Source organism: Anthonomus grandis, chromosome 22 (assembly GCF_022605725.1).
Source record: "Anthonomus grandis grandis chromosome 22, icAntGran1.3, whole genome shotgun sequence".
Taxonomy (NCBI): Eukaryota; Metazoa; Arthropoda; class Insecta; order Coleoptera; family Curculionidae; genus Anthonomus; species Anthonomus grandis.
This window is the reverse complement of record NC_065567.1, coordinates 7,812,772-7,838,271: the sequence shown is the minus strand read 5'-3', so window position 1 is coordinate 7,838,271 and position 25,500 is coordinate 7,812,772. Positions and strand designations below refer to the sequence as shown.

Below are 25,500 nucleotides of genomic sequence, written 5' to 3'. Positions count from 1 at the left end.
ACTAATTAAATTTGTTTTTCTACCCTACCGATTTACACTTTAATTGCTTCTTGGTCAATCAATTTTATTTTTTTTTTACAAGCATTGATAGCATAATGAATGCCCTTTAAAATAATGTATCACACCATGGGGTAGCCATTTGACATACCAAAGTTTGTCGTAAATAAAATATTCATTATTTCTAGAAATTTTCGCTAACTATTTGCTTACACATATACCGATTTCATTTTTTTTGGACAGTTGAATAGAGAATTTTACGCTCCTTACTATGATGTATCACACGATGGGGGTTCCCATTTGACATATTAAAGTGAGGTTAGCTGGAGGTGAGGAGGTGATTGACAGAACTTCAGTAAATGCATAATTAAACGTCCCCTTGTATATCTAATTTGACGTGTTTTTTTTTTTTTTTTTTTTTTTTTTTAAGAAAGTTATTAAGGGTGGATGGTTTTTAAATGAAAGCACTGTATATGACCTTTGTAGAAGTAACATGATCGGAAAAAATCAAGCTGACAATCAAGTATAACACCCAGATTATGAGCAGAATTACAAAATGGTAATATTTGGTCATCTATTTTGATTTTAATATTTTTTTTTAAATATTCGTTTTGATTTCTTTTGCCAAATCAAATAGCATTTTGACAACAAGTTTTGATTTTGATGGATTAAGTTTAATGTCGTATTTTTTTAGAGAGAAGGTTGTTTAGTTCATGATTAATAGTTTTGTTACAAGGAACAAAGTCTTTTAAAGAGTAGTGATAGTACATCTGGGTATCTTCAGCAAAAGCTTGTATCTTTTCGACATGAAGAGAGCTTATAAGTTCAGACGTGTTAATAACAAAGAAAAGAAGACCAAGGATAGAGCCCTCAGGTACTTCTGATAGTATGGGCACTAGATTCCGAGTACACACCATTAACAAACTCTTTTTGTAACCTCTTAGAGAATTACGATGCAATGAGTGACAATGAGTCGACGTCAAAACCGTAATATCTTAGCTTTTCCAACAAGAGTCGATGATTTATAGTTTGAAACGCCTTGGAGTAATCTAATAGTATAAGAATGCTTTCAAGTCCATGATCCAATACCTCAATTATATCATCAGTTACCACAGCTGCCTTAGCTGTGGAGGATGCGGAATACCCCTTACGAAACCCGTTTTGCCGTTGTAATATTATTTTGACAGTTAGCGATTATTATTTCTATTATTCTTTGTAAGCTATCATCAAACTACTATTGAAGAGCGAAATTTAGCAAATAACCATTTACAAATGGTAACAATTACAATGTTTTTGTTTCTGAGATCATACCATTATCATTTAAATATGAGTACATCTGGCTGTATAAAATTTTCTCTATTATTTTCGAAATGGGAGGTAAAATTGCTATAATGTGCAAGACATTAAAGGTCTCTGGTTTTTTTTTTTGATTTTGGTAAAGGTATTCGTATTGCGGTTTTCCAACTTTGACGAAAATTATTTTGTTCTATGCAACTGTTAATAATTAATATTTTTTTAGAGTTTTGTAAGGATCAATAAATGGACAGCAATATTTTAATATAGATGACGTGATTTTACCTGTGCCACAAGCATTAGTTTTCATGTTTTGAATAATTTTATGAACATCTTCTATAGAACACATGGAAAGTTTAAATTTTTTCGATGCGCAAAATTTGTTTTTTTGTAAAATTATATAGTTTCGTCAAAGTCATTAGATCTGTTAAAAAATTGAGGAAAATGCTGGTTTATTAAATTTGGATCTGTTAAATTAGAAGGTAACTTGCTATCATTTGAGTCTAGGACATTTAACGATCTTAGTGCTGATCATGTTTTTCTGCCGAAAAATAAAATTCAACAAAAACGAGTCTGTAATCAGAGAGTGTATCGGCAGAGAGTGTAACAGAGGATGTAAGTAATGTGGTATCACTGATAAAAATTGGATCTCTAAGCTTGCTTGAATTTTCAGTTATGCGAGTTGGTTCGTTAAGTATCTGTACAAGATTATATGAGTCAAAACAGTTAAGGACAACAACAAAAAAATTAACATTAAATTCTCCTAAACATAATACCACATCAAAATTTGAGCTTTTCAATCAAAGTTAAAGCTGCAGGCATTTATTGAGGTTCTCAAGAGTTTGCAGATGGGTTCGCGATTTTTTTTAAGTCCGTCTATATTAATGACCACGATTTACCATGCTTGCCTTTTAAACCCAAGTCCTTTTTTTTGTAATCCTCTGGTCTCCGAAGTTGAGATTGTAGAGGCCATCGACAAAATTAAAGGGATCAAGGCTATTGGTCCAGGTGACCATTTGTTAAAGCCGCTAAGATATCTTTTTAATATTATTCTCCAAACTTCAAGTTATCTATATAGGTGGAAAATTACCAAATAAATTCCTATATACAAATCTGGCTCTAGAGATGACATTAAGAACTACAGCCCAATTACTATTATGAGCTCTATTTCTAGTCTTGGAATTAATTATTGAGCGTCTATTTAGTGAAATTGCTGGTCGCATTATTTCATGTCAACATGGCTTCTAGCCCACAAAACCAACTTTCACTAATCTTGTCTCATTCTGTCAATATGTCCATGAAGCTATCAAAGGAAAATCCCAGGTTGATGTTATCTATACAGATATGGAGAAAGCGTTTGATAGACTGAGACACTGTACGATCCTGAAATCTTTATTAGACTTAGATGTGTCTCCTTCTATTACGTGCCTTATTCAGTCATACTTCAGTTGTAGGTTTCAATATGTTGAAATTAAAGATTCCAAGTCCTGTATCTTTAAAAGTACTTCTGGTGTTCCACAGGGCTCCAATCTTTAACCACTCTTGTTTTTGGCTACTATCAACACAGACTTGCAATATTAAAAAGGCAAGAGGATTATTTTTTGCCGACAATTTCCTTCAGATTCAATCTGTGAATGATTGTCAGGCTTTGCAAGATGAATTTTGGGATGTTGCGAGCTGGTGCGAATTAAATAGCTTTAGATTAAATGTCAGTAAGTGCGCTTGTATGTCATTCACTCTAAATAGTAGTCCCACAATTTTTAATTACACTTTTAATGGTGAACCTCTTCAAAGACTACCCCAGCAGAAGGATCTAGTGATTCTTGACCCGACTCTTTTATTTTCTAAACACATTTTATAAAAAATAGAAAATGCTCAAAAAATTTCTGGATTAATTGTTAGAACCACCAAGGAGCTAAGTGTTGAAGTGAGTTTCCATCTTTTTGATAGCTTAGTTTTCCAAATCTTGGCATATACATAAGTCCATTATTTGGTCGCCCAGTGCAGTATCTGGGTAGCTATGGTTTTAAGACATGTAGAGAAAGTTCTTGAAGTGCATGTATTTTAGGAAATTTGGTATATATCACCAGAGCGGCTCTGATAATGATCATTTATTTGTTGCAGGTTTTTGATAGACTGTGTCTGAGTAAGAGAAGAATTATAATATTTTTGTGCACTCTTTTCAAAATATTGAAAAACAAAATAGATTGTCCTGAAATTTTCATTCAGTTACCCTTTGCTTTAAACAAAATGAACACTCGCCATCCATTAGTTTTTTATCTGGCTTATCCACGAACCAACCTTTATAAGAATTCTCCCATTTATAAACTTTGTGAATATTTTAACTTATATGCTTCCGATATTGACATTGATTCAACTAGTCTGAATCAGTTTAAAAAAATAATACTAATTAAACTAAAACAGAACTAAACTGGTCAGTGATGTGTTGGGTTTTTGTTATTGTATTATTGTTATTGTATTATTATTTATTACAGTATTTTTTATGCTATATTAAGTTATGTATATTTTCATAGGTACGTATGTTAAGTTAGTATCTATAAGTGGCCTTGTAGCTATTGATACTTTGTAAAATAAATGAATAAAATTTGGAACAACTTTAGATAAAATTTTATCAAAATCTTTCAAAAGAGGACCTATGTTTATATTTGGGGGGCGATAAAACTTACCAATGACAATAGAAGATTTTAGCTTTATTTTTAGGAAGATATATTCAAGTTCTTTAGTTACAAATATCTAAGTTTTTATTTCGAATTGATACTCAACTAGTAGACCTTTGGGTAAAGCGCGTCTCTGGTGTAGAATTTATTATAAGATTATTTAAATATGGCATAATAATTTTTTTATGAAAGATGAAAATATTTATGAATCCTAAAATTCGTTGAGACGCCCAGCTAAATGAAATCCTATTTGAATTTATCATCCATTCGTCCAAACTCCGAGCGTAGGTCTCGCTGATGTCTGGCTTAATTTATATAAAAGAAACAATCTGCCTGGAATGTAAATTAATACGCGCCAGCGAATTTTCGGTCAAGTTGACTAAGGCGACTTGCACAATATTAAAAAATTACATTGCAATATTAACGGTGCTCTTATAATTAAATATGGTAAATAATTACACATTGCATAACTATTGGTCACTACCTAATATACTACATGTTGTTTGATTTCAGATTTAAAGTTATTGTAGCCTATAAAAGAAAGAGGCTACAATGCCCTAGAGTTTCAAAAAATACGACGAGTTTATGATGTACCACTATCTCATCCTGGATTTACATTCTGAAATGTAATATGTTAGTTCCGAATTTATATAAAAATAATCAATCAGTACTTGTCTATATGGTTATCTATCGCCGTATCATTATTGAAACCTATTACGAGACAAATAATTTGTTTAATGTTTTGTAGCGTTTATGTTATTCAATGATTCAATAATATTCGAAATAATTTGGGCGACGGATCTCCTGGATTTGTATAGCTTGCAAAAAAAGAAAAGAAAAATTTTAATAAACATTTTTCCTATGTAGTTATACATATTTCATTAATTTTTAGTATGGTCATAGGTGGATAAGCCGCCGTAAGATAAACTCATAGATACATATCAAAATAATTTTGTGTTTCAGAGACGGAGTATCTCCACCCCATTCTTACCATTTTTTTTACACTCATATACTGTATAATAGAGGCGAAAGGTACGTTTTAAGTCGACAACCTTAAATAGGGTAATGTTTATGAATAAAATAAACGGTTTTCGAGAACAAGCTATTTGTATTCAATTGCATTTTTATTAAAGAATTTACATATGCACGCTGTGTCTCTAAAAGGTTCCAGGTTCTGCCATGAATGTTATACAATGGCTGGGTTAAGAGATTCTTGTAAACCTCTCTTTATATCTCAAAAAATCCTAACTCTTTTTTCTCTTTTTATCTTAGAAACAGCTACTCTTATTCATAAATGTCCTAAACCTCCCTCTAACACTGGTCATATGACTCGCCAGGTTAACGATTTTCCCTTACCAATCCCTACATCCTCCCTCACCAAGAACTCACTTATATATCTTAGCAAAAAAATTTACAACCATGTTCCTCTATGTATCAGACAAATTTTAGAAGTTAAGAGATTCAAAAAGGAATTAAAATCACTTTTATTATCCAGGGCATATTATAGCCTTGACGATTTTTTCAATGATACCTTTTAACCTGTGCTCTGACATCATTTTAGTGTTTTAGTTTTGTTTCCTGTTAAATAATTTAATTTACTTCTTCTAAATTCTGTTTTATTGACAGCTATACTTATTTTTTAATGAAATTTATCAAAAAGATGCTTTTTTTTTCTCAATCTGTTTTGTTATGATTAATTTTGGTAATGTGTGTAAATGTTATGGTAAAGTGTTTTAGATGTTATGTTTGTTTGAAATTTGAAATTTAAAGTAAATTTGGAATTTTTTAGTTTTTAGGATGCTTGTACACAAGATTTTGTTGTCTTACGTAATATAGCACATTTTCTTTCTTTCTTTCTTTCTTTCAAAAAATTACTGCATGCTACTTGTTCTCCTGTACTTACTTTCTGATTATGTATTTTTTCTTTATATTTGTTTTCGTTTTTTGTTCGTTCGTTTATTGACATAATACTTCACCACAATCGAAAATTAGTTGGAGCCGAACTGGGTTTAAAATGTGTATACAGTGTATTCTAATATTGGCGTTTCGAACACTATATTTTAAATGCTACAGAGGCATACTCTTCTAAAAAAATGAGAAAATTAGTATGCCAGATTAATAAACCTACCTATTTTTATAGTATCATTGGTACTAACAAAACAAAAAGGAATATTTTTATTCTTGTTATACATGGTGTAAAAAATGCTAAGAATGTGTTACACTATCGGGATTTTCCATCTATCAACAAAACATAGAACAGATTTTTATAAAATTTTCCACAGTGGCAAAGAAAAGTATGGAAACATTTTTTTTTCTACAATTACCTTATCTATTACCAAGAGTGTATTCTGTGTATGTTTGGTAAATCTCAGAAATTTTAGTGACAAAGCATAAATAAAAATAACTTGTGATTTATTGAAGTATTACCAAATACAATGCCAGAGCGACTTAAAACTATAACGACTGAAGGGAGGAGAGATATCTTGCCCCTGGGTGGGTTGTTTTCTCAGTCTTGCATTGCTATTCTCAGACTAGCGTTTGTGCAGTAGTGCGCAACGCCCGCCTTGCAAGTGTAAATAAAAATCGACATGTGAACAAGCGTGAAACAAGAGAAAACGCGTTGCATCGAACGCATAAGCGAGCTCGATGCTGAGATACAAGAAAGGAAACCGGAGTTCAAAAAAACGTGAATTGGAAAGGTTATCTTTAAAAATCGAAAACAGGGTGCTTAACAATAAACTGAAAGATATAGAAGGCCATAAGCACTAACAGAGAACGATAATAAAAAAAAAACAAATCTCGGACCTGTGTCTCGGACTCAAGCAAACGGAGATAATGAAGCAAAATCTGATGGCATTTAACCAGGAAATTACCTCCCGTCTGGAGGTGTTGCCGAGACAGGTTTTCAATAAAAAAACAAGAGCAACCGAGGAAAAGATCCAGAGAAGAGACAGGAATTCCTTACTCCATAAGAGTGCGGAAGAGCCGCTCTCCGAACTGGAAAACCAGGACACAAATGTAGCCTGGGAACCTGTCTCCTCAACATCTTCTGGGGGAAGTGTGGCCCCAAAAAGCAACAAAAACCCTCTATTTATACAATTCAGCAACCTCTCTCTGGTGGGCAAGGGGAAGAACACCGAGCCTAGCATATCAAAAGTACCGAAAGTGGTAATAAGAGACACGAAATATCGGGCGGAAAAATAAAAACTCTTTGCAGAAAACAATATAAATATTACCAAGGTGACAAAATATGCGAAAGGCTGAGATTGACGCTTTTTCCGAAGAGCCCAAACGATCAGAGGAGCTTAACTGGACTCCTCAGGGAGAGAAAGATGGAGTTCTACTCTTTCTACAGAATACTAAATCTAATATTAAGGCGTTTGGTCAGAAACTTCAGGATCGAGAAGATAAAAGAGGAACTCGAGTCAATGGGCTGATTCAACGGGTTCAGGAAACAGGCGAAAACCCGACCTAATTCGATTCTTAATTCCAAAAAAACAGGTAGAAATTTTCAATGTAGATGCACATTAGGGTCCGTGTCGAGAGCTTAAAAACGTTAAAACAATTGTCAACGCCCGACAAATAGGACATGTAATCGCTGCCAGGAATACGGTCATGTCATGAGTAATTGCAACGCGGAGCCGCGTTGCTATAAATGTAAACCGGAGCATATTTACACTGAGTGCACAAAACGTAAAGCAACACGGTTGCAATTGCGGCGGTGACCATTCAGCTCGTTATTATTATAATTTTATCATAAAAAAGCTCCTGCCAAGGACGTGGGGTCTGGGAAGGCGAATCCTGCGGCGGAGAATTTGAGACCGGGCATGCGGTGGGTAATCCAAAATGGCCCAAACAAAACCTGCGAAGTCTACCAGATGAAGTTCTGGAAAAAAAAATCTTCGAAGTCTTATGGAGAGACTTAATAAAAAAAACTCAAAGACAGCTGTTAATTTGTTCCTGGGAACGTGTTGAGCTTCGCTTCGCGCCCGGAGAAAACCCATCTATGCGCTTCGGATTTCCTTCCATCTGGATCTTCAAATCAGTTCTTAGCCATTGTTGCTAGCCCTGAGGAAGTAAGTGAAACACAAGTCAAATTTGTAAACGTCTCGACGGAAGAAGGATTACTTTAAATGAAATTATTAAGTGTTATCTACAACAAGGAACTGTAATACCTGCACTTAAGAGGAAGGCATTTCGTCGTAGAAAAGTAAACTTAGCAAGTTTAATAAAATCCATAAGTTGTAAAAAAAAAACTGTCGTTGATATTAATAAGGAACTTAAGAAGTACCTAAACATGAAGCTTTCTGCATGACTTTAAGACGTCGCCTTATAATAGATATTTTTCATGGTCGAGGTACCGGTAATATTGTTGACAAAACGGCATTGAGTTGCCATATGAAGTTTCCGAATTTCCGAAATCCGGATTTTTTAACATGATAATGCTCCTAAACACACCTGCAGACTAGTTGTTCCTACATTAGTTAGTAGAATTGGGCTTACAAAGGAAAAAATTCGAATATTGGATTTGCTTTAACAACCCAGGCTCCAATAACCCGGTTTGAATGAATAGTAGTTTCTTTTGTTTATACCTTACAAATGGTTCCATATTTGTTAACATTTCTTTGAATAAATTTTTTTTTACAAAATATTTTTGTGTGTATATTTGTGCTTTCTGTAACTTAATAAAAAAATTAAATCACGAGACAGTTTTATCAAATATTATTACAGTTTTCAATAAAGTTTTGGTTAGTGGTCAAACTGTCTCGTGATTTGAGTGTTACCAAAGGTTCCAAACATAGGGCTAATAATACAAAAATGACATTTAATACAAAAATCGTAATGATATGTACAATATTTAAGATTTATAAAACGCTTCCATACTTTTTTCGCCACTCAACTCCACTATGTCTATGGCTTCATTTTAATGAAACGATCTACTTATAAACATATGAAAAAGTCAAAAAATTGTAGAAGGTATATTAAAAAAGTGATTTTTAGGGGCGTATAACTCCGTAAAAAGGAACTGTAAGAAAAAACCTTAAATTTGGAATAACCTAAAATTAAACGTGATTAAGACATATACTCAGTTTCAAAGACATATTCTCAGTTTCATGTACTCAGTATTCTCAGTTAAATTAATTGAATAAAGTAATTAAATATACCTAATGGAAAGAATTATATTAATAAACCTTTTCTTTTAGACTTTGGATTATGACAGAGATGGATTGAATAAAATGAAAAAGGCTATAAAGGCCATTCACACTTCAGGGATATGTAAGTAAATTCTTTTCTCGTTATTATACTATTTGTTTTCTTTTTTATTTTTTACATTTTGCAGGTCATGTTGATAACGAATCATGTCTAGTTAAGGCATTGCAAAAAATAGGTCAAAATGCAATAACAAAAGAACATGAGGAAACTATTGGCAACGCTTTTGAAAAATTTGCGGTAGTTACTCAAGAATTATCAGCTCTTATGAAGACGTTAATGCAGAATTTAAACAATATTGTTATGTTTCCTTTAGACAGTTTATTAAAGGGAGACTTAAGGGGAGTAAAAGGTGATCTTAAAAGACCGTTTGATAAAGCTTGGAAAGACTATGAGAGCAAATATGCCAAAATTGAGAAAGAAAAGAAACAGCAAGCTAAGGAAGTTGGTTTAATAAGGTCTGAGATTACTGCCGCTGAAATCGCTGATGAAATGGAGAAAGAAAGGAGACTATTTCAACTTCAGATGTGCGAGGTAAGAGAGCAAATTCAATGACCATATAAAAGGTTTTCTTGATGTAAACAAGTTAAACAGAATTATTGACTTTTATATTTATTTAATAAATTTCTAAAAAAATCCCGTGTCATACTAAGGCTTAGTCATTAATACGACAAACTTGATAAAAACATTATTGCACACAAAATAATTTGCAATGCTAAATCATTTATTACAATGTGACTGAATTTTTTAATTAGTTATTAATTCGTTTATGAGCAATGCATTGTCCTTGTCACTAAAGTTGGATTCGATTTTAAATAATATTTATTGTTATATCAACGACAATCATGAAGAACAAATACATGTTTTTTTTTTGCACTTTCTCATGATAAATATTGTTTATACTCGTTTCATACCTGGACATCTTATCTAGAAGCATTTACAAAGCTGCATTTTACGCCTGACTGTAGAAATGAGTAATAATATCATAAAATAAATGTACACAATCAATCAATAAATGTAACAATACATTTATGATATTTTTAATTGTAGTGACTTTTTTCCTATAAATATTATATTATTCCTTAAATATTATTATTATTAATAATAATAATAATAATAATAATAATAACCATAAGAGGCCCTAAAACGGTCCGATGACCGCCGGGGCGGTGTGGGGTGACATCTCGCAGTACCACGGATATTTCACATTGTCACTAGAACAATTGATGAGCAAGCTTCCAACAATCCACCGCGTTCGATTAGGGATATAGGGCAGGTTGGAGGAGCGACCCGACATGCCCTTAAACGAACTTGGCAATGGAAATGGACGTTTCACGTGGGCGGCCGAATTCAGGGATGGTTCGATAGATGCATATGTACTTAGTAAACCCACTAGAAGGGGCTATATGATTAAGGCTGCACATCGCATGGTTTATGAAACATCCAGATTATAATCATCTCTCCCAACAACGCTTGAAAGACCATACCGCACACGCAGATAATGAACTTAGAGATAGACTTTTAGAAAACGCGTAAACGTGTTGGCACTTAATAACGCAATATATAAACCTGCCAAACAATTGATCCCAGAGAATCGGGCAGGCAATGTTTATCGAATAGTTTAAAAGATTGAACGCCGAATTCAACAGCTAAGCCAGCAAGCCAACAAGACAGACCTCATATGACAGCAGGCATCGTTTACAGAGTGTATTGGATTATATTTCGGTTACCTTAGACCTTTTACCGAGAAGTTCAGAAAAATAGCTTTAAAACTACGCCAACAGTACCATAAACTAAATAGAATGAAGTTTTAGATCATCATCAACGACTCTCTGGATCGCATACGTTTCCTGGGTGTCATTAAGCACACCTTAAAGAAAAAAGCTAGAAAAATAGCGGATGCCAGTAAGTTTGTGACCAAACCTTCTAGCTTTGTTGGCGATCCGATACCCGAAATTATTGTTGAAATTATATAATTTTGGAACGATACCTATGAAACAACAAAACCTTCGCGACACAATACTCTAGCTCTGAGACACTTTAGCGAGACCTACAACAGCCGAAAAACTATAGACCACTCACATCTGGTAAAATGTGAAAAGTAATGTGTGTAAAGTAAAATCTGCCTTTTAGACAAGTAAAAAAGACCTTTACCAAAATTTTGTATTATCGAACATTAAGGGCAGTAGGTGCTGTTCTTACCGATATAAGGGAGCAGCGAAGAGGAAAAAGGGAATCAGTGTTGCAAAGAAAATATTCTAATTGACAGATGCATTATCCAAGATTCAATCCTATATAAGCGCAATCTACCTGGATCGACTATAAAAAAGGTTTGACACACGTCACATGAATTATTTTTACATCTACTTAAAAGCCTTAAAGTTTCTCCTTTTCTCATATTATGGATCGAAAAACCGATGACACTCTGGAACTCAAAATTCTCCATAACATCAGGGGCTCAAAAAGTGGGCACCGAGTCTATTGCATTCAAGAGAAGTGTTTTCCAGGGTGACTTACTTATCACTGTGGACCACCAGGAAGACGTGACCACACGGTAACAGATCTATTTTATATGGATGACCTTAAAGTTTACGCAACAAGTGAGCACGATCTACAGCAGTCTCTCAATGTGGTTCACGAAGACATTAGAGATGTTGGCAAATAGTTTGGCTTAGACAAATGCATAAGACTAGAAAAGGGAAGATAGAGGAATAACTTATTAGAGGAACATCTTGCTTATTATGCAGTCCTTTGCTCTCTAGAAAATGGCGAAGCATATCGTTACTTGGGTATCGATATCATGGGACGTTAAAGACATTACGTAAAATCCGAGTTATCTGAAATAAGCAAAGTGATATCCACTAACATGCTATTGCTAGTTAGTGGCTATTACCAGTATTTATTTGCTCTTTTGGAGTAATTTAATGGTCTAAAGAGGAACTAAGACAGTTGGACATTAGTACACGTAAAAATGGTGCATTTGCACTAGCTTGTATCCTTGCTCATCGGTATACCGTATTTGACTAGCACGTCGATAAGGAGGTCGCGGCCTTTGAGGTCTGGGTGATATGCACGATCGTGTCGTCACAAGCCTGGCCTGCCAGCTCGGCCAATAATGTGAATCCACTACTGCAGTTTGTGCGACAATACGAAATCGCTAACGGAATATTTTTTTCCCATAGAAACAGTAGACTTTCAAGGGCAAACCAGTTACTTTCATAAATATCTGCTGTTCCTAAAAAAAAACATTCATTGTCCTAGTGCAACAAAATCAAGAAAAATGAACGTCTTTTACTAAAGTTCTGCTCGACTCTAATTTCAGCTTTCTTTCACGTGAGTGCCATTAAGCGGGAAATTTATTTTCTGTTCGCTTTCATCTACAAAAATATGAAACTCTGAAAGTATATAATTTTTTCTAATTTTAATATAATACCTGGGATTTTTCGGGTCCCACAAAATGTTTTTGTTTCGGTAACATTATATGAAATTAAGAGTAGCTTCTTCCGATCACTCGATATTAATGTTTCCAAGCTAGTTAAATTACAAAAATAAATGTATTACGCACTCCTGTCCAAACTGACGAATCAGACGACGCAACATTAGTCCGTATCATGTCTTTGAAGTGACACTGGAAAACCGACAACTGATGGGACGCCGTGATGTTTCGATGTTACGGAATTACGCTGTTACGATGTCCCATCCACACATGTTACGCGAACATTATACGATCGTGGTACGATACGATGTTTTGTTTGATGTGTGTACGCGGTTTTATAAGACTAGAGTCAAGGGCATTAACATCTGTAGTAAAGAGACCTTAACAACAAGGGCTTTTAGAAGATCATATAAATAAGCCTCGGCATGGCGTGTTTTACAGAAATGTAGACAGCCTTAATCTTTCACGAAGACTTACTTTTGGGTTCCTAAAATCCGCCAAGCTTAAATCTTAGACCAAAGGTTTTTGCTCGCTACTGTCAGTGGGTTCACTCATCGACCCAACGATGCTCCCAGGGTGCTTTACTTTTACCTCAGTACTACTACAGTCTGGATGAAACACCGGTTTTGCTATTTGCTCCAGGCAACATTGATGCGGTTGTGGAAAAACCGATAACTGCCACATTTATTGGAATTACGCTTTTCCTACTGCATACCCAATTCAGGCTAACAAGCCTGACATCTTTCTGCTTGATAAAGGGAGAAGCTCTATATATGTAACAGAGTTTTCTGTTGTAGCGGAAACTGACATATACTGTGCGATTGGCTATCCTAATCGTCGGCGTTTTGGCAGGAATAAAGATTATTCTACCGAAAGAACCGGATTGAAGATTCAGGTCAGGATTCATTCAGCGATGAATATGAAGAAATCTGTCATTCTTGGGTATCTTCGTTTGTTGAGGCGAATGAATTGGGCCGAAGATCACTCACCGAGCGGACGTGAGGATTTTAAACTATACATAATTTTTTTCATCTCTTCGGATGTAGGGCTCAAGTAAATCGTTGCTATAAAATCTTTTGGTTTTATAATTATTATTAACAAATTTTTTTGTCTTAAAAAGACCCTTTTTTCACACCTACCTGCAATATTAACATGATTATGTAGCTACTTGTATCCATTTACACTAGCTTCAGTTTTAAGTTTTTTTTTATTAGGGCTATATTGTAACCACTTTTTATTAAGATTTCTGTTTTTTATAAAAATTGACTGATGTTGAAAGTCTTGAATGAAGTGGCACATATGCTAATGGCAGCTTACCAGTCTGTAGAACATTAATTGGTGGTGGGTTGGCATGAATTATTCTAGAGATGCTTACCTTTTAAATTGTGGGCGCCATCCAGATAATGTGTTTATTTAAAGAGTAGTTGTGAGAACCTTTAACTGGCAAATTGGTTCTCTTATAAACAAAAAGGATGTTAAGAAATGTTTAAGAAAACACATAGTTAACGAAATAAGCTTCAATTAATAACATTATATTATCAAAATATGCTGTTTCTGGTCAATAGTCATTGTTTAAACTTTCAGTTAAATAAATCATTGTAAAAATTATAAGACAGTTTCTTGTTAAAAGTACAACCCCTGAAATCGATAGACAATAATTAATAAATTAAAGAGTCATCAAATAATATAAATTAGCCAATATGACTAGTCCCAAAATCAAAATAACAATAACAAAACAGAAATCGTGACATTCCTTACACCTTCCTTTTATCTTCCTGCACAATTAAGGACAGCAGCTGGCGAAGGTCCAATCAATAACGTCATCATGAAGAAGCAATACATCCTGATAAAGGCCTAATTTATGATGGGAAATGGGAACAGCACCTGAGATGGCTCGGGATGGTCTTGGAATGGCCCTTAAAACTTAATACTTTGCTGAAGACTCGACTTAAGATCTGGCGTTAGACCTTACCTAAGATCTCACTTAAGACTTGGTTTAGGACCCGGCATAAGATCTGGTTTATGACTCGGCATAAGACCCTAAAATTAACACGTGAACTTTTAAAAATGGCGGCCTTAAAAACCATGAAAAAACATTTAACAAAGAATAGGAATCAAGCTTACCTCAAGATGTTGTAGGGTCTTTTATAAAGTGTATTAAAGTAATCTTTCACTTTACATGGCTAGTGTCGCCATGAGGTAACTCACCATGAGGTCGAATCTGAAGCTCGAGCAACTGAACTTGTTAACCTGAAGACCACACCATTTGGAGAGAAAGCCAAAACGCAATTTCTGGGTACCTTTTCGATAGTTAATCCCACGCACGTCCAGTTTTACAAGAATTGACAATACAACGTTGCCTTGCTTAGCTTTAAGTTGCAGCGAGTACCAAAATCAATCTAATCCCAAAAGGCAAAGTATTCAAATTACAGGAAAAACAATAGCAACAACAGCCCGGTATCGAAAATGCCAATAAGTAAAAGTTGATCGTTCAGTATGGCGTACGTGTCCAATGACAAAGATAGACTGATAGAAAAATCACGTTAGTCGGACAGAGGGAGAAAAACAACCTGATTCCAGTAAATTTTTTAAAATTCAAAGCGAAGAACTTTTTACAATGCCATTAACTAGACACTAGATGTCGCAATCAGTACTATTCATACAATATTAAATTATTACATTATAAAAGCAGCCAAAAAAATAAAAATGCTACAATATTTCTAAATCAACCTGAACCAAATGAGCATCAAAATATGACTCAATATGTTTAAAAAGTTTTAAAACATCAAGAAAGGTCATATGCCTTGAGTCAACGGTAACATAACTAAACAAATTTCTAACGAACAGCGAGATGTCTAATAAAAGTTCGTACCAAGGGCCATAAGATTACATAGCGTTATACATAGTACATAGCATTTTTCATAGCCAAATGTAACTAAAGACATCCGAACGTGTTGGCCGGAATGGAATGTCGAAACTAATGGAAAGTCCTGGAAGCTTTCTGAAATACTCACATATATTTTATAATCTTTATGATTATAAATGTTTTATCATCTTGAGGACGACAATATAAGTTGTCGAAATGTCGATTTTAAGAAACTCGAAAATGTAATTATATTATCCGTAGTAAAAGGAACTATGTTGTTTAAATTTTTAATCTTATAGTTCGCTATTATAAAGTATGAAAATAATTGATCCGTGGGTTTAATGCAATATATGTAATACGAAATAAATAGAAAATTTTAGCTAGACTTTTTTGTTTTTTAGTATTTAATAAAATACAATGAAATCAAAACGAAGAAAGGTATAGATCTGTTGCAAAGTTTGGTGGAATATTATCATGCTCAAACCAAGTAAGTCCTATTTTTTCAAATCATTTCTATTTAATAAACTTTTTTATTATAGTTACTTTCAAGATGGCTTAAAAACTATAGAGCATTTTGGAAATTATGTGGCAGATCTTAGTGTGAAATTACAAAAAATTAAGCAAGCTCAAGATGAAGAAAAAAGGCGCCTGACTGATCTTAGGAATTTAATTAAGTCAACTCCAAATTTGGATAAAGGAGACGTAAGCTATAATAGTATAGGTAAATCGAATTTTCTAGCACTTAATATTTATATGTTCTAGACGTGTTCTCAAGTCGAGAAAGGTGCAACAGGCTATTCATTGCATCAGCTACAAGGAGACAAACACCATGGGGTTACCAGAACAGGTCATTTACTAAAAAAATCTGATGGAAAAATGAGACGTGTGTGGCAAAAACGGAAATGTAGAGTTCAAGCCGAGGGTTATCTGGATATATGTCACGCTGATGAAAGCAAACCACCTACACGGGTGAACCTATTAACGTGTCAAATTAAAATGGTTCCTGATGACAAACGGGGGTTTGATTTAATATCATGTGTGTAATTAATTATTGCTTTTATTTGAGGTGTTGAATTTGAATTATTTTATTATCATAGATAACCGAACCTATCACTTCCAAGCTGAAGATGAAGCGGATCAACGAGCGTGGATGTCTGTATTGATAAACTGTAAAGAAATGGCGCTTATGAAGGCATTTGATGATAGTAGTAAAACGGGGGGAGACAAAGTAAATAGTTTTATAGAACTACAACAAGCCATAATTAAATATATACAGAAGATTCCTGGTAACGACTGTTGCTGCGATTGTAACTCACAAAACGGTAAGAGCCATTTTGTATTATTTTATTTGTTATTTTTGAAGTTTAAATCGTTTATTAACTAACTACCCATTGCTTAAATACACTGCACCGCAAAATTATCGCATAACTGTAATATCGCAAAAACCTGGATTTCGGTCGGACAACATTTTTTAAATCTACAACAATGCCTTTAAAATATTTCTTTACATCGTTTTATAAATGTTATTAAATATTTTTTTGGTATGCAATAAATAAATACTGTCATTAAGACATGGTTATAAAAAAAATGGCAAATAAAACTAATTTCGGTAAAGCGCATTTGTGTAGTTTCAGTTGTACGTGGTATTGAAAACCTTAAAAGTTTTTTACATATACTTGCAGTCTATAATGGCCCAAAACGTTCGTGAAAACCGAAATTTATCAGCTGAGGAATGTGCTGTTGCCATAGCGCTTGTGGAAGAAGGCTTGTCGCAAGTTCCAGTAGCTCTTCGACTCGGACTGGCACGATATCGGGAGACTAACACCAATCAAAGAAGACCTGGACAGGGACGTAATCCAGCTGATAATCAAGACCGATATTTGCAATTGCAGGCGTTACGAACTCGATTTGTTACAAGCACTTCACTCCAGCAGGCTTTTTGCCATTGGCATAATTTCCATATTAGTCAAGATATAGTGCTAAGAAGATTTGCAGAAGGCTAAATTACTCCCTATCGTGCTGCAACTGGTCCCCTTCTAACCACAGACCATCGAAGGCAGCGCAGCGTCTTCACTTTGCCCGAGATCATTTAAACTGGGGAGCGTGTGAATGGAGCAATGTCTTGTTTTGTGATGAATCAAGATTTTGTGGTTTTAGTGATGACCGCCGAAGAAGAGTATCAACGCCCAGTATCAAGAGTATCGACACCCTGGCAAGCGATATGCCCAGTGTAACATGGTTGGAACCGTTAGTTATGGTGGAGGATCTGTCATGGTATGGGGTGGCATTAGTTTCGAGGCCCACACAGAATTAGTCATAAAGAGGTCGTCTGACAGCTGATCGATACATTAGAGACATTTTAGAACCGCATGTAGTACCATACGCTTCCTTTGTTGGGCAGGATTTTTTATTTATGCACGATAATGCACGCCCACACGTGGCGAGAGTGGTACAAAATGTTCTTCAGAAAGTAGAAATTTTATCAACTTTAGCAACTTTACCTTGGCCAGCAAGAAGTCCTCACCTTAATCCCATCGAGCATCTATGGGACTATATGGATCGAAGTGTTCGGTACTTCCAAACTCCACCCTGAAGCCTAAATAAACTGTCATTAAGGGTGATTGAAATATGGGATCAGAGAGACCAGGATACAATCAGAAACCGGATCTTAAGTATGCCAAGAAGATGTGATCAGGGCTACGGGGACGCAATACACGTTATTAAACATTAAAATTGTATTTGTTTTTTTAGCAAATTTTAAAATAAAATTTAAAAGAAATCCTTTTTTTTTATTAAAAAAAAAAGTGAATTTGAAAATTTTGTGAAAAATGATTCAACTAATTTGGTGCTCAAAAATATTAAGAGAGATTAAAAAAAAATATTGGTGTTCCAAGATCCATTGGCGCCATTTAAAACATATTATATAGCCAATTTTTCAAAATTTTAAATTAATAATAATTGCGTTGATTTTGCGCTGCAGTGTATTATCATTTTTTATCTAAAACTTACCAAAAATATGAGATTGAAATTTTAATGTTAAATGCCTTCATAACTTCTACAGTTACTTATATGTACTTCGTTAGAATTTTAAAGTTTTAACCTGCCAAATGTTATCTACGCATTTTCATAGGATGTTTTTAGTAAGATATAGTATAAAGGGGAGGGAGAGAAAAGCAGTAAGACATAACTCTGGTTCATTAAGTCGTGTACAGTTAGGTGTGGGTGCAGTAAAGACTCAGTTTATATGTTAGTTTTATGTAAATGGATTTAATTTTAATACATTTGTTATGCTATGTTTATATATTATATATTAAATTTGCGAATTAATTTCATTTTTAGATGCCACCTGGTTATCAACAAATTTTGGTATCATAGTCTGCATAGAGTGTTCTGGAATACACAGGGACTTGGGTGTACATATATCCAGAATACAATCCTTAACCCTGGATAACGTTGGTACTAGTCAATTAGTTTTAGCTCGTTTCATGACGAATTTTACTTTTAACGACATTATGGAAGCTCGGATGTCACCTAGCGATAAGCTTGAACCGTCTAGTTCAATGTAAGAAAAATAATGATAGTTGCCTAAAATGTCCCTTACAATTTGTTTCATTTTACAGGGAAGATAGGCTCAATTTTATACGAGCAAAATATGTTGAAAAACGTTTTGCTATGACGACATGCTCATCTGAATTAGAAAAGATGTACGAAATGGAAGAGGCGGTGAACAGGGGTGATCTTGGTCTCCTACTGCAAGTTTGGGCTGAAAATGTTGATCTGGGAGCTTGTTTGCCGTCGTCGGTATGTCCCAAACATTATCATTTTTATTATTAATATACCGAAAGTTTTTCAACAATTAAATTTGATTTTGTTTTAGAAAATCGGAGAAACAGCTCTTCATCGTGCAGTTATTAATGAGTCAGGTAGAACTCTACCAATAGTAGATTTTTTAGTTCAGAATATGTCTAACTCAGCCCTGAATAAGACGACCAATACTCCTGTCATTCCAGAAATGAGTGGTTCTAATACTGCTTTGCATCTTTGCGCGATGTACGATAAAGTGGAATGTATGAAATTACTTTTACGTAGTGGCGCCGAAGAAAATATTCGTAATTCACAGAATAAGACTCCTATGGATATTGCTCAAGAATTTGGGAATATTAGCTGTCAAGAATTGGTAGAACATCTAACTATCTTCGAAACGTCCTCTAATTATATATTTTTTAGCTTCAAAACGCAGCCAATCGACAAAAAAATTATTTCGATAACATTAATATAGACTGGAATTTATTGCACGACGATGGGTCGACAGATTTTTCTGATGATGAAACTATTATTGAAGATAGGGTTAGTAATAAATACTAATGTCAAATTCTTCGTATTTATTTATTTGTTATGCTTTTTTAGAATGGTTCGTTAACTCCTGATAAGAAAAATCGATCAAGGCCTCCCAGCTATACGGGTAAATTTTAGCAAATACAATGGCTCAAATTATGCTATGTTTAAATAATTTGGTTGTTTTAGCACCAAATATTCATAGTAGTATGAAAAAAAGGACCGCTCCTCTACCCCCTCCTGGCAGTTCTGGTCAGTATGGGACACTGCCAAGTAGTCATAGCCGGACTCCTTCGGATCCTATTGCTTCTGGATATCACACCCTGAATCACACACACAGAAGGTCTCCAAGTAGTGATTCTAGTTCCAGTAGATCTGTGATACCTGTTGGTATGAAATTTTGCCTTTATTGTAAAAAGCTAATAATTAAAATTAATGAATATAAACAGACATATAAGAACAATGGAAACTACGATTACACTTCGTGATTCCTCCATCTTTATTGCTTTCACTGGTTGACTTGAGCATCGACTCCTTGATTGCTCCTAAAACACCCATCGTCTAAAAAATTAAATTAATTTCTTTGCAATTTTTTAAAAAGTTTCAATAACTTTTAAATTTCAAGTAGCACAGTCTAATCAAGAAAAATGTTTATACACTTAATTAAATCACTACTTACAATTTCCTAGAAGGGTGCAAATATGACATAAGATATACATCTCCAATTGTAAGCCCCTAATGGGTGACTCACCAAAGTTAATAGGTTGTATAAGTATAAGGTATATAGGTTGTAAGTTATAGTAAGTCAATCACCAAAGTGAATAAGTTGAGCCGAGGGCATGTGCCCAGCCATATAACGTCGGCATTGACCTATGAAAAATTCAATTGGAATTTTTTGCGCAGGCTTTTCTTGTTAGCGCTAAATGTCCGGAAATATTAAAGCAATTGATGCAGCTTTCACTGGCAACAGTTATTTTACATGTCGTTTCGCACCTTTACCTAAAAGCTCAACATTACTCTCAAAATCCTAAGTAATTAATAATAGCATCCTTGTTAGTCCAAGTAAATATAACAAATAACTCATTATAACAAAGTTTAAGAGTATCTTATACTGATCTTTCAATCGTATTCGCCCACAAACATGCTTGCAATTATTCAGCTAACACACCTAAGATTAGCTCATATTTAGCTCAGCCTTATATTATTTAAATAGTTAATTGACCTAAATCCCTAACAATTCTGCAATGTCCTCAGCTACCATTTGCAGGACATCTACAACGCTCAGATCTACCATGCTACTCTAAGAATCTCACACCTTTCACTACAGTCTAAGAAATTGGACATATTTTTAAATTTGGACTAACAAAAAAAAAAGAATCGGTGAAATCATATAACGTATACACGCTTGATAAATTAAAGTCTTGGGTGCGGAAATCAATGTATTGTCTTTAAATCTTAAAATATCTTAATCTTTAAACAAATCTGTGTCGCAAGTTGAATCAAAAAGAAAATAAGGTAAATGAAACACGCAGTCTCCGTCCAATTACAAATATATTTGTAAGGGTGGTAAGTACATATTTCTTAAGAGAGTCTTATCAGAATTAGAGTCTGTAGACATTGTTGCTAAACTAAAATTGACTTTAAGATTTAAACAGAAAATCTTATCCAGAAAATTCTCCTTTACATTTTCTCACCCACAGCCCCAGTTAATATATTAAAGATATTGTGGTACCCACATATCTTTAATATATTTTAATAATTTATTTTATAAATAATTTAAGTTTACCAAGACTCTTTGTATCCTATTTGAAACAAAATTTATCCAGTCGCCAACACTGTTTCAAAAAAATACTATTAAAATACGATAAATACATTTCGGATACCACCGCGTCATACTTCACTCAGTCAGCAGGTAGTTTGTTCTTTGTCCTTTCCAATTTTTTAAATTGCGTAAATTTAAAATTTCACCCTCCACATAATGTTCTGCTATCAGCAATTTTCTATTGAATTTTTTTGAATGTTATTTGCTGTTTTAACCTTAAGATCAATCTATTTTAGCTCCTAGTTGAGCAATGACATCTATAGACTTTAATTCTGAAAGACTCATTTAATTTATAGTAATTGTAAATTTAGTCGTAACTTATTCCATACAGTTCTTATCTTGTATGCAGGGTAAAAAAATTCGGAGGGTGGATTTTCCGCTCTATCCATTTTTAGTATTTTTAGGAGTACTATGACCCCCCGAATTTTTTACACCATTTCAATGACACCCTGTATAACTTTCTTTTAGAATCCCCGATGATGAACATCTTTATGTCTAAACCATATAGTGCATAACAGGTGCATTATTAATTTTTTGTGAGTCGATGGAGATTTACAACTCCACCGCAAGAATGGACTACTTCTTCAACATTGAGAAGAAAACGATTACACTTTTATCACTCTCATACTTCTACTACCGTCATACCAAAATTTATCGTAGAGGTGGCCGGAAAGTACGGCGTATTGCATTTTCCGTCTCAGCAGAAAGCGCAAATTCGGAATTGGTAAAATCATCGTTCTCTTAAGGTTTTGCCTAAAAATTTCTGTAATCATCCTGTTACATGTTAATGTCTGGGCATCTCAGTACCCAATTCAGCTTTGCGAAAATCTGTTGCGTGTGTTTAAGGTAGTATAAGAACCTAAAACTTAGCTTACGCATATTTCTCACTGAAACTCTTTTTGTCTTGTTGAATTTGTCAACTGTTTAAATAAAGCCGTGTTTTTTTTTCAAGTCTTATTTTCTTCTTTCCAAATACTTCATGAGGCTATTTTTGGAAAAAAGTTAAATAGTTTTTATACAGATTACATAAGAACTATCAAAAACATCCAAACTGCATTAGAGTTTATTTTTAAGTGTAAGCCGAATGCTCTGGACCGCATTGACCTAGACTATTAATTATACAACTTTGATTGATTATACAACTTTAAAAATTTTAAACTAAAGATCTCTAAAAACTTTGACTTTCCCGTGAATGACCGTTTCTGAAAAAAATACCCGAACCCTTCGATTTTACATAAGAAATACCTATCTAAATTAAATGTTCGAATTGAGCATCGTTAACAACCTGACAATAACTAAGGGGATTTAAAAATTCTTTTTGAACGTTGTCAATGACATCTGGAGTAATATTTCTTGTTTCCTGGCAAATTTGTTCTTTTAAATCTTCTAAACTCGCTGGTTTAGTGACACACACTTTACTTTTTAAGTATCCCCATAAAAATAAATCAAGGGGAGTTAAATCTGGCGATCTGGGTGGCCATTCAATGAACCCTCGTCTACCTATCCAACGATTTGGAAAAACTTCATCTAGATAATTGCGAATGGGTAAAGCATAGTATGGCGGGGCTCCATCTTGCTGAAAAAAAGATCACGTTGGTGCATGTCGGGTTCTTCCAAATCCGGATACAAAGTTATCAGAGCAGAGATAAGATCATTTTAAAGAAAGTCCAAACACCTCTCACCAGTGAGAGTGTCATCAAAAAAGTAAGGTCCTAAAACACCTCCTTCCACTATACTACACCACATATTGACTTTTTTAGGGTATTGTGTATGACATTCTGTGAAACAATGAGGGTTTTCGGTCGCCCAGTATCGGCAATTCTGTCTGTTCACATGGCCGTTTGGAGTAAACGTTGCTTCGTCAGAAAATATTATCCGTTTTACAAAATTATTGTTATCATTACATAATTCTCACAAAATTCATTTCGGCGATCAAAATTATCTTCCGATAGCTCTTAAAATAAGAATATTTTATGATGGTGGAACTTTGCTTTTTTCAATACTTTATGCACAGTAGATCGCGATAAATTAACATTAGAAGCCGTGCCTGTGATTGTGCTTTTTGGATTATATTAGACCGTTAACAAAACGTTAAGCTCATCTTCTTCAGCTATTAAACCTCGGCCAGCTTTTTGAGTATCCCGAACATGCCCGAATTCACGAAACTTTGCTTCAACTCTGCTTACCATGCTTTGGCTATTAGACGACCGATCAGGATGAGTTGCATTAAACAACTGAACCACCTCCTTTTGAGTAGGCGACATATCTCCGAAACCAATCATGCACAAGATTTCGATTCTTTCACGCTCGGTTAATTTTTTCATTTCATACAATAACAGTAGGTAATAAAGTGAAGTTACTAATAAAACGCAGGATGATACTGTTTCGCCTCTCAAAAAGAATAAACACCACTTGCGAATGTAAAAGGACTTCAAATAGTTGTACCAAAATACATTAACTTTTTAACAATGACAACAACAACTAAAAAACCAGCATATAATTTAGATAGGTATTTCTTTAATGTGACTTTTTATCATAATTTTTCGTTCAAAAATGCTTATGTAACCACTATTCATTTGTACCATATCCTTTGTAAAAAAATGCATTCTTTCTGATTCTGCATTAAAAAATGGAAATAAACTAAAATAAACCTTTAATAATAGGAATTTCACTTTTCTCTATAAACGTCTCTTGGTAACTAAAACTATAGAACTATTATATTGAGAATATCTAGACCCTATCGGCTACCTTTTTTTAAAACATCAATACATTTCTAAATTACTTTTTCCTGAGTTAATCAAATATTTTTCACTCACATCTCACTGTTTTTTACTAAAAACGCATTGGCTATTTAATAAATTAGTTGCTCGAAATATTTTTAAAAAATTCTAAAGGACAGTTTCTGTCATCCACTGACCTACCTTCGCCCTAAATATACAAGACAAGTTCAATATTCAAAGGGTTTTTTTACATTGATTTAAATATAAATATTGCTTTGTAGGTAGTAAATTAGTTCTACCGGACTGCAAAAATTTAGATAAGATGGCTCACTTGAGAAGGCCACAAAATCCTCCACCTCCTGCCCCCAATCCTCTTAGCAGACTTTCAAATGGCAGATCATCTGAAAGTATTTCGTCAATGGCTTCCGATATTGATGTTGGAATTGGTCATCATCCTATTCCTCCTCCTAGAAGGGTAAGATTTTTTGTTTTATTATAATTTTTATATACAGGGCTTTCATTTCGAAACGAACCACGCTTAATAACTTCTTAAAAAAAACACAGATATTTAAGGGGACATTTAATTTTGTGTTTGAAGTTCTATTAATCACCCATCTTCACCTCCAGCTAACCTCACTTTGATATGTCATAACATATTTGTAACATAACATTGTAAGCAGTATTAAAATGCCTATTCAACAGTGCAAAAATAAATTAAATCGGTTGACGTACCAGCGAATAGTGAGCTAAAATGTCTGGTAATAATGAATATTTTATCGACTTTGGTATGCCAAATGGCTATCCTATAGTGTAGTATGATTTTAGAGGGCATACAATCTACCACCTAACGGTGTATAAAAAATGTGAGTTTATAAACATGAAGGATATAAAAGATATAAGAGTAATTCGATACCTTAAATCTATTAATATTTTCAGGTGGGGTTTTATTTGTTTTTTTAATACCCCCCAAAGGAAAAAATCTAGTACTATTAAATTTGGGGATCGTGCATTAGTTGCACCACGCCTACCAATCGACATCCCTGGAAACAGTTCATTACGCCATTCTCGAACTGTCAAAGCATATTATTTTCGTCTGGTATCCAACACAATTTTTATCCACTTGGTTTCCCAAAGATTGGACG

At 34.1% G+C, this 25,500-nt stretch overlaps 1 protein-coding gene across 1 annotated transcript in view; it reads left to right on the top strand.

Moving 5' to 3' along the window:
- LOC126748216 (arfGAP with SH3 domain, ANK repeat and PH domain-containing protein) overlaps window positions 1-25,500 on the top strand; it is a 79,571-nt gene that overhangs the window by 35,182 nt on the left and 18,889 nt on the right. Inside the window, exons 2-14 of the mRNA XM_050457297.1 lie at window positions 9,173-9,245; window positions 9,310-9,713; window positions 15,883-15,968; window positions 16,021-16,183; window positions 16,244-16,517; window positions 16,579-16,803; window positions 18,821-19,043; window positions 19,102-19,282; window positions 19,359-19,658; window positions 19,709-19,828; window positions 19,889-19,943; window positions 20,006-20,206; window positions 24,640-24,833. Coding sequence (XP_050313254.1) covers window positions 9,173-9,245; window positions 9,310-9,713; window positions 15,883-15,968; window positions 16,021-16,183; window positions 16,244-16,517; window positions 16,579-16,803; window positions 18,821-19,043; window positions 19,102-19,282; window positions 19,359-19,658; window positions 19,709-19,828; window positions 19,889-19,943; window positions 20,006-20,206; window positions 24,640-24,833 — 2,499 coding nt within the window. The remainder of the gene's footprint in view (window positions 1-9,172; window positions 9,246-9,309; window positions 9,714-15,882; window positions 15,969-16,020; window positions 16,184-16,243; window positions 16,518-16,578; window positions 16,804-18,820; window positions 19,044-19,101; window positions 19,283-19,358; window positions 19,659-19,708; window positions 19,829-19,888; window positions 19,944-20,005; window positions 20,207-24,639; window positions 24,834-25,500) is intronic.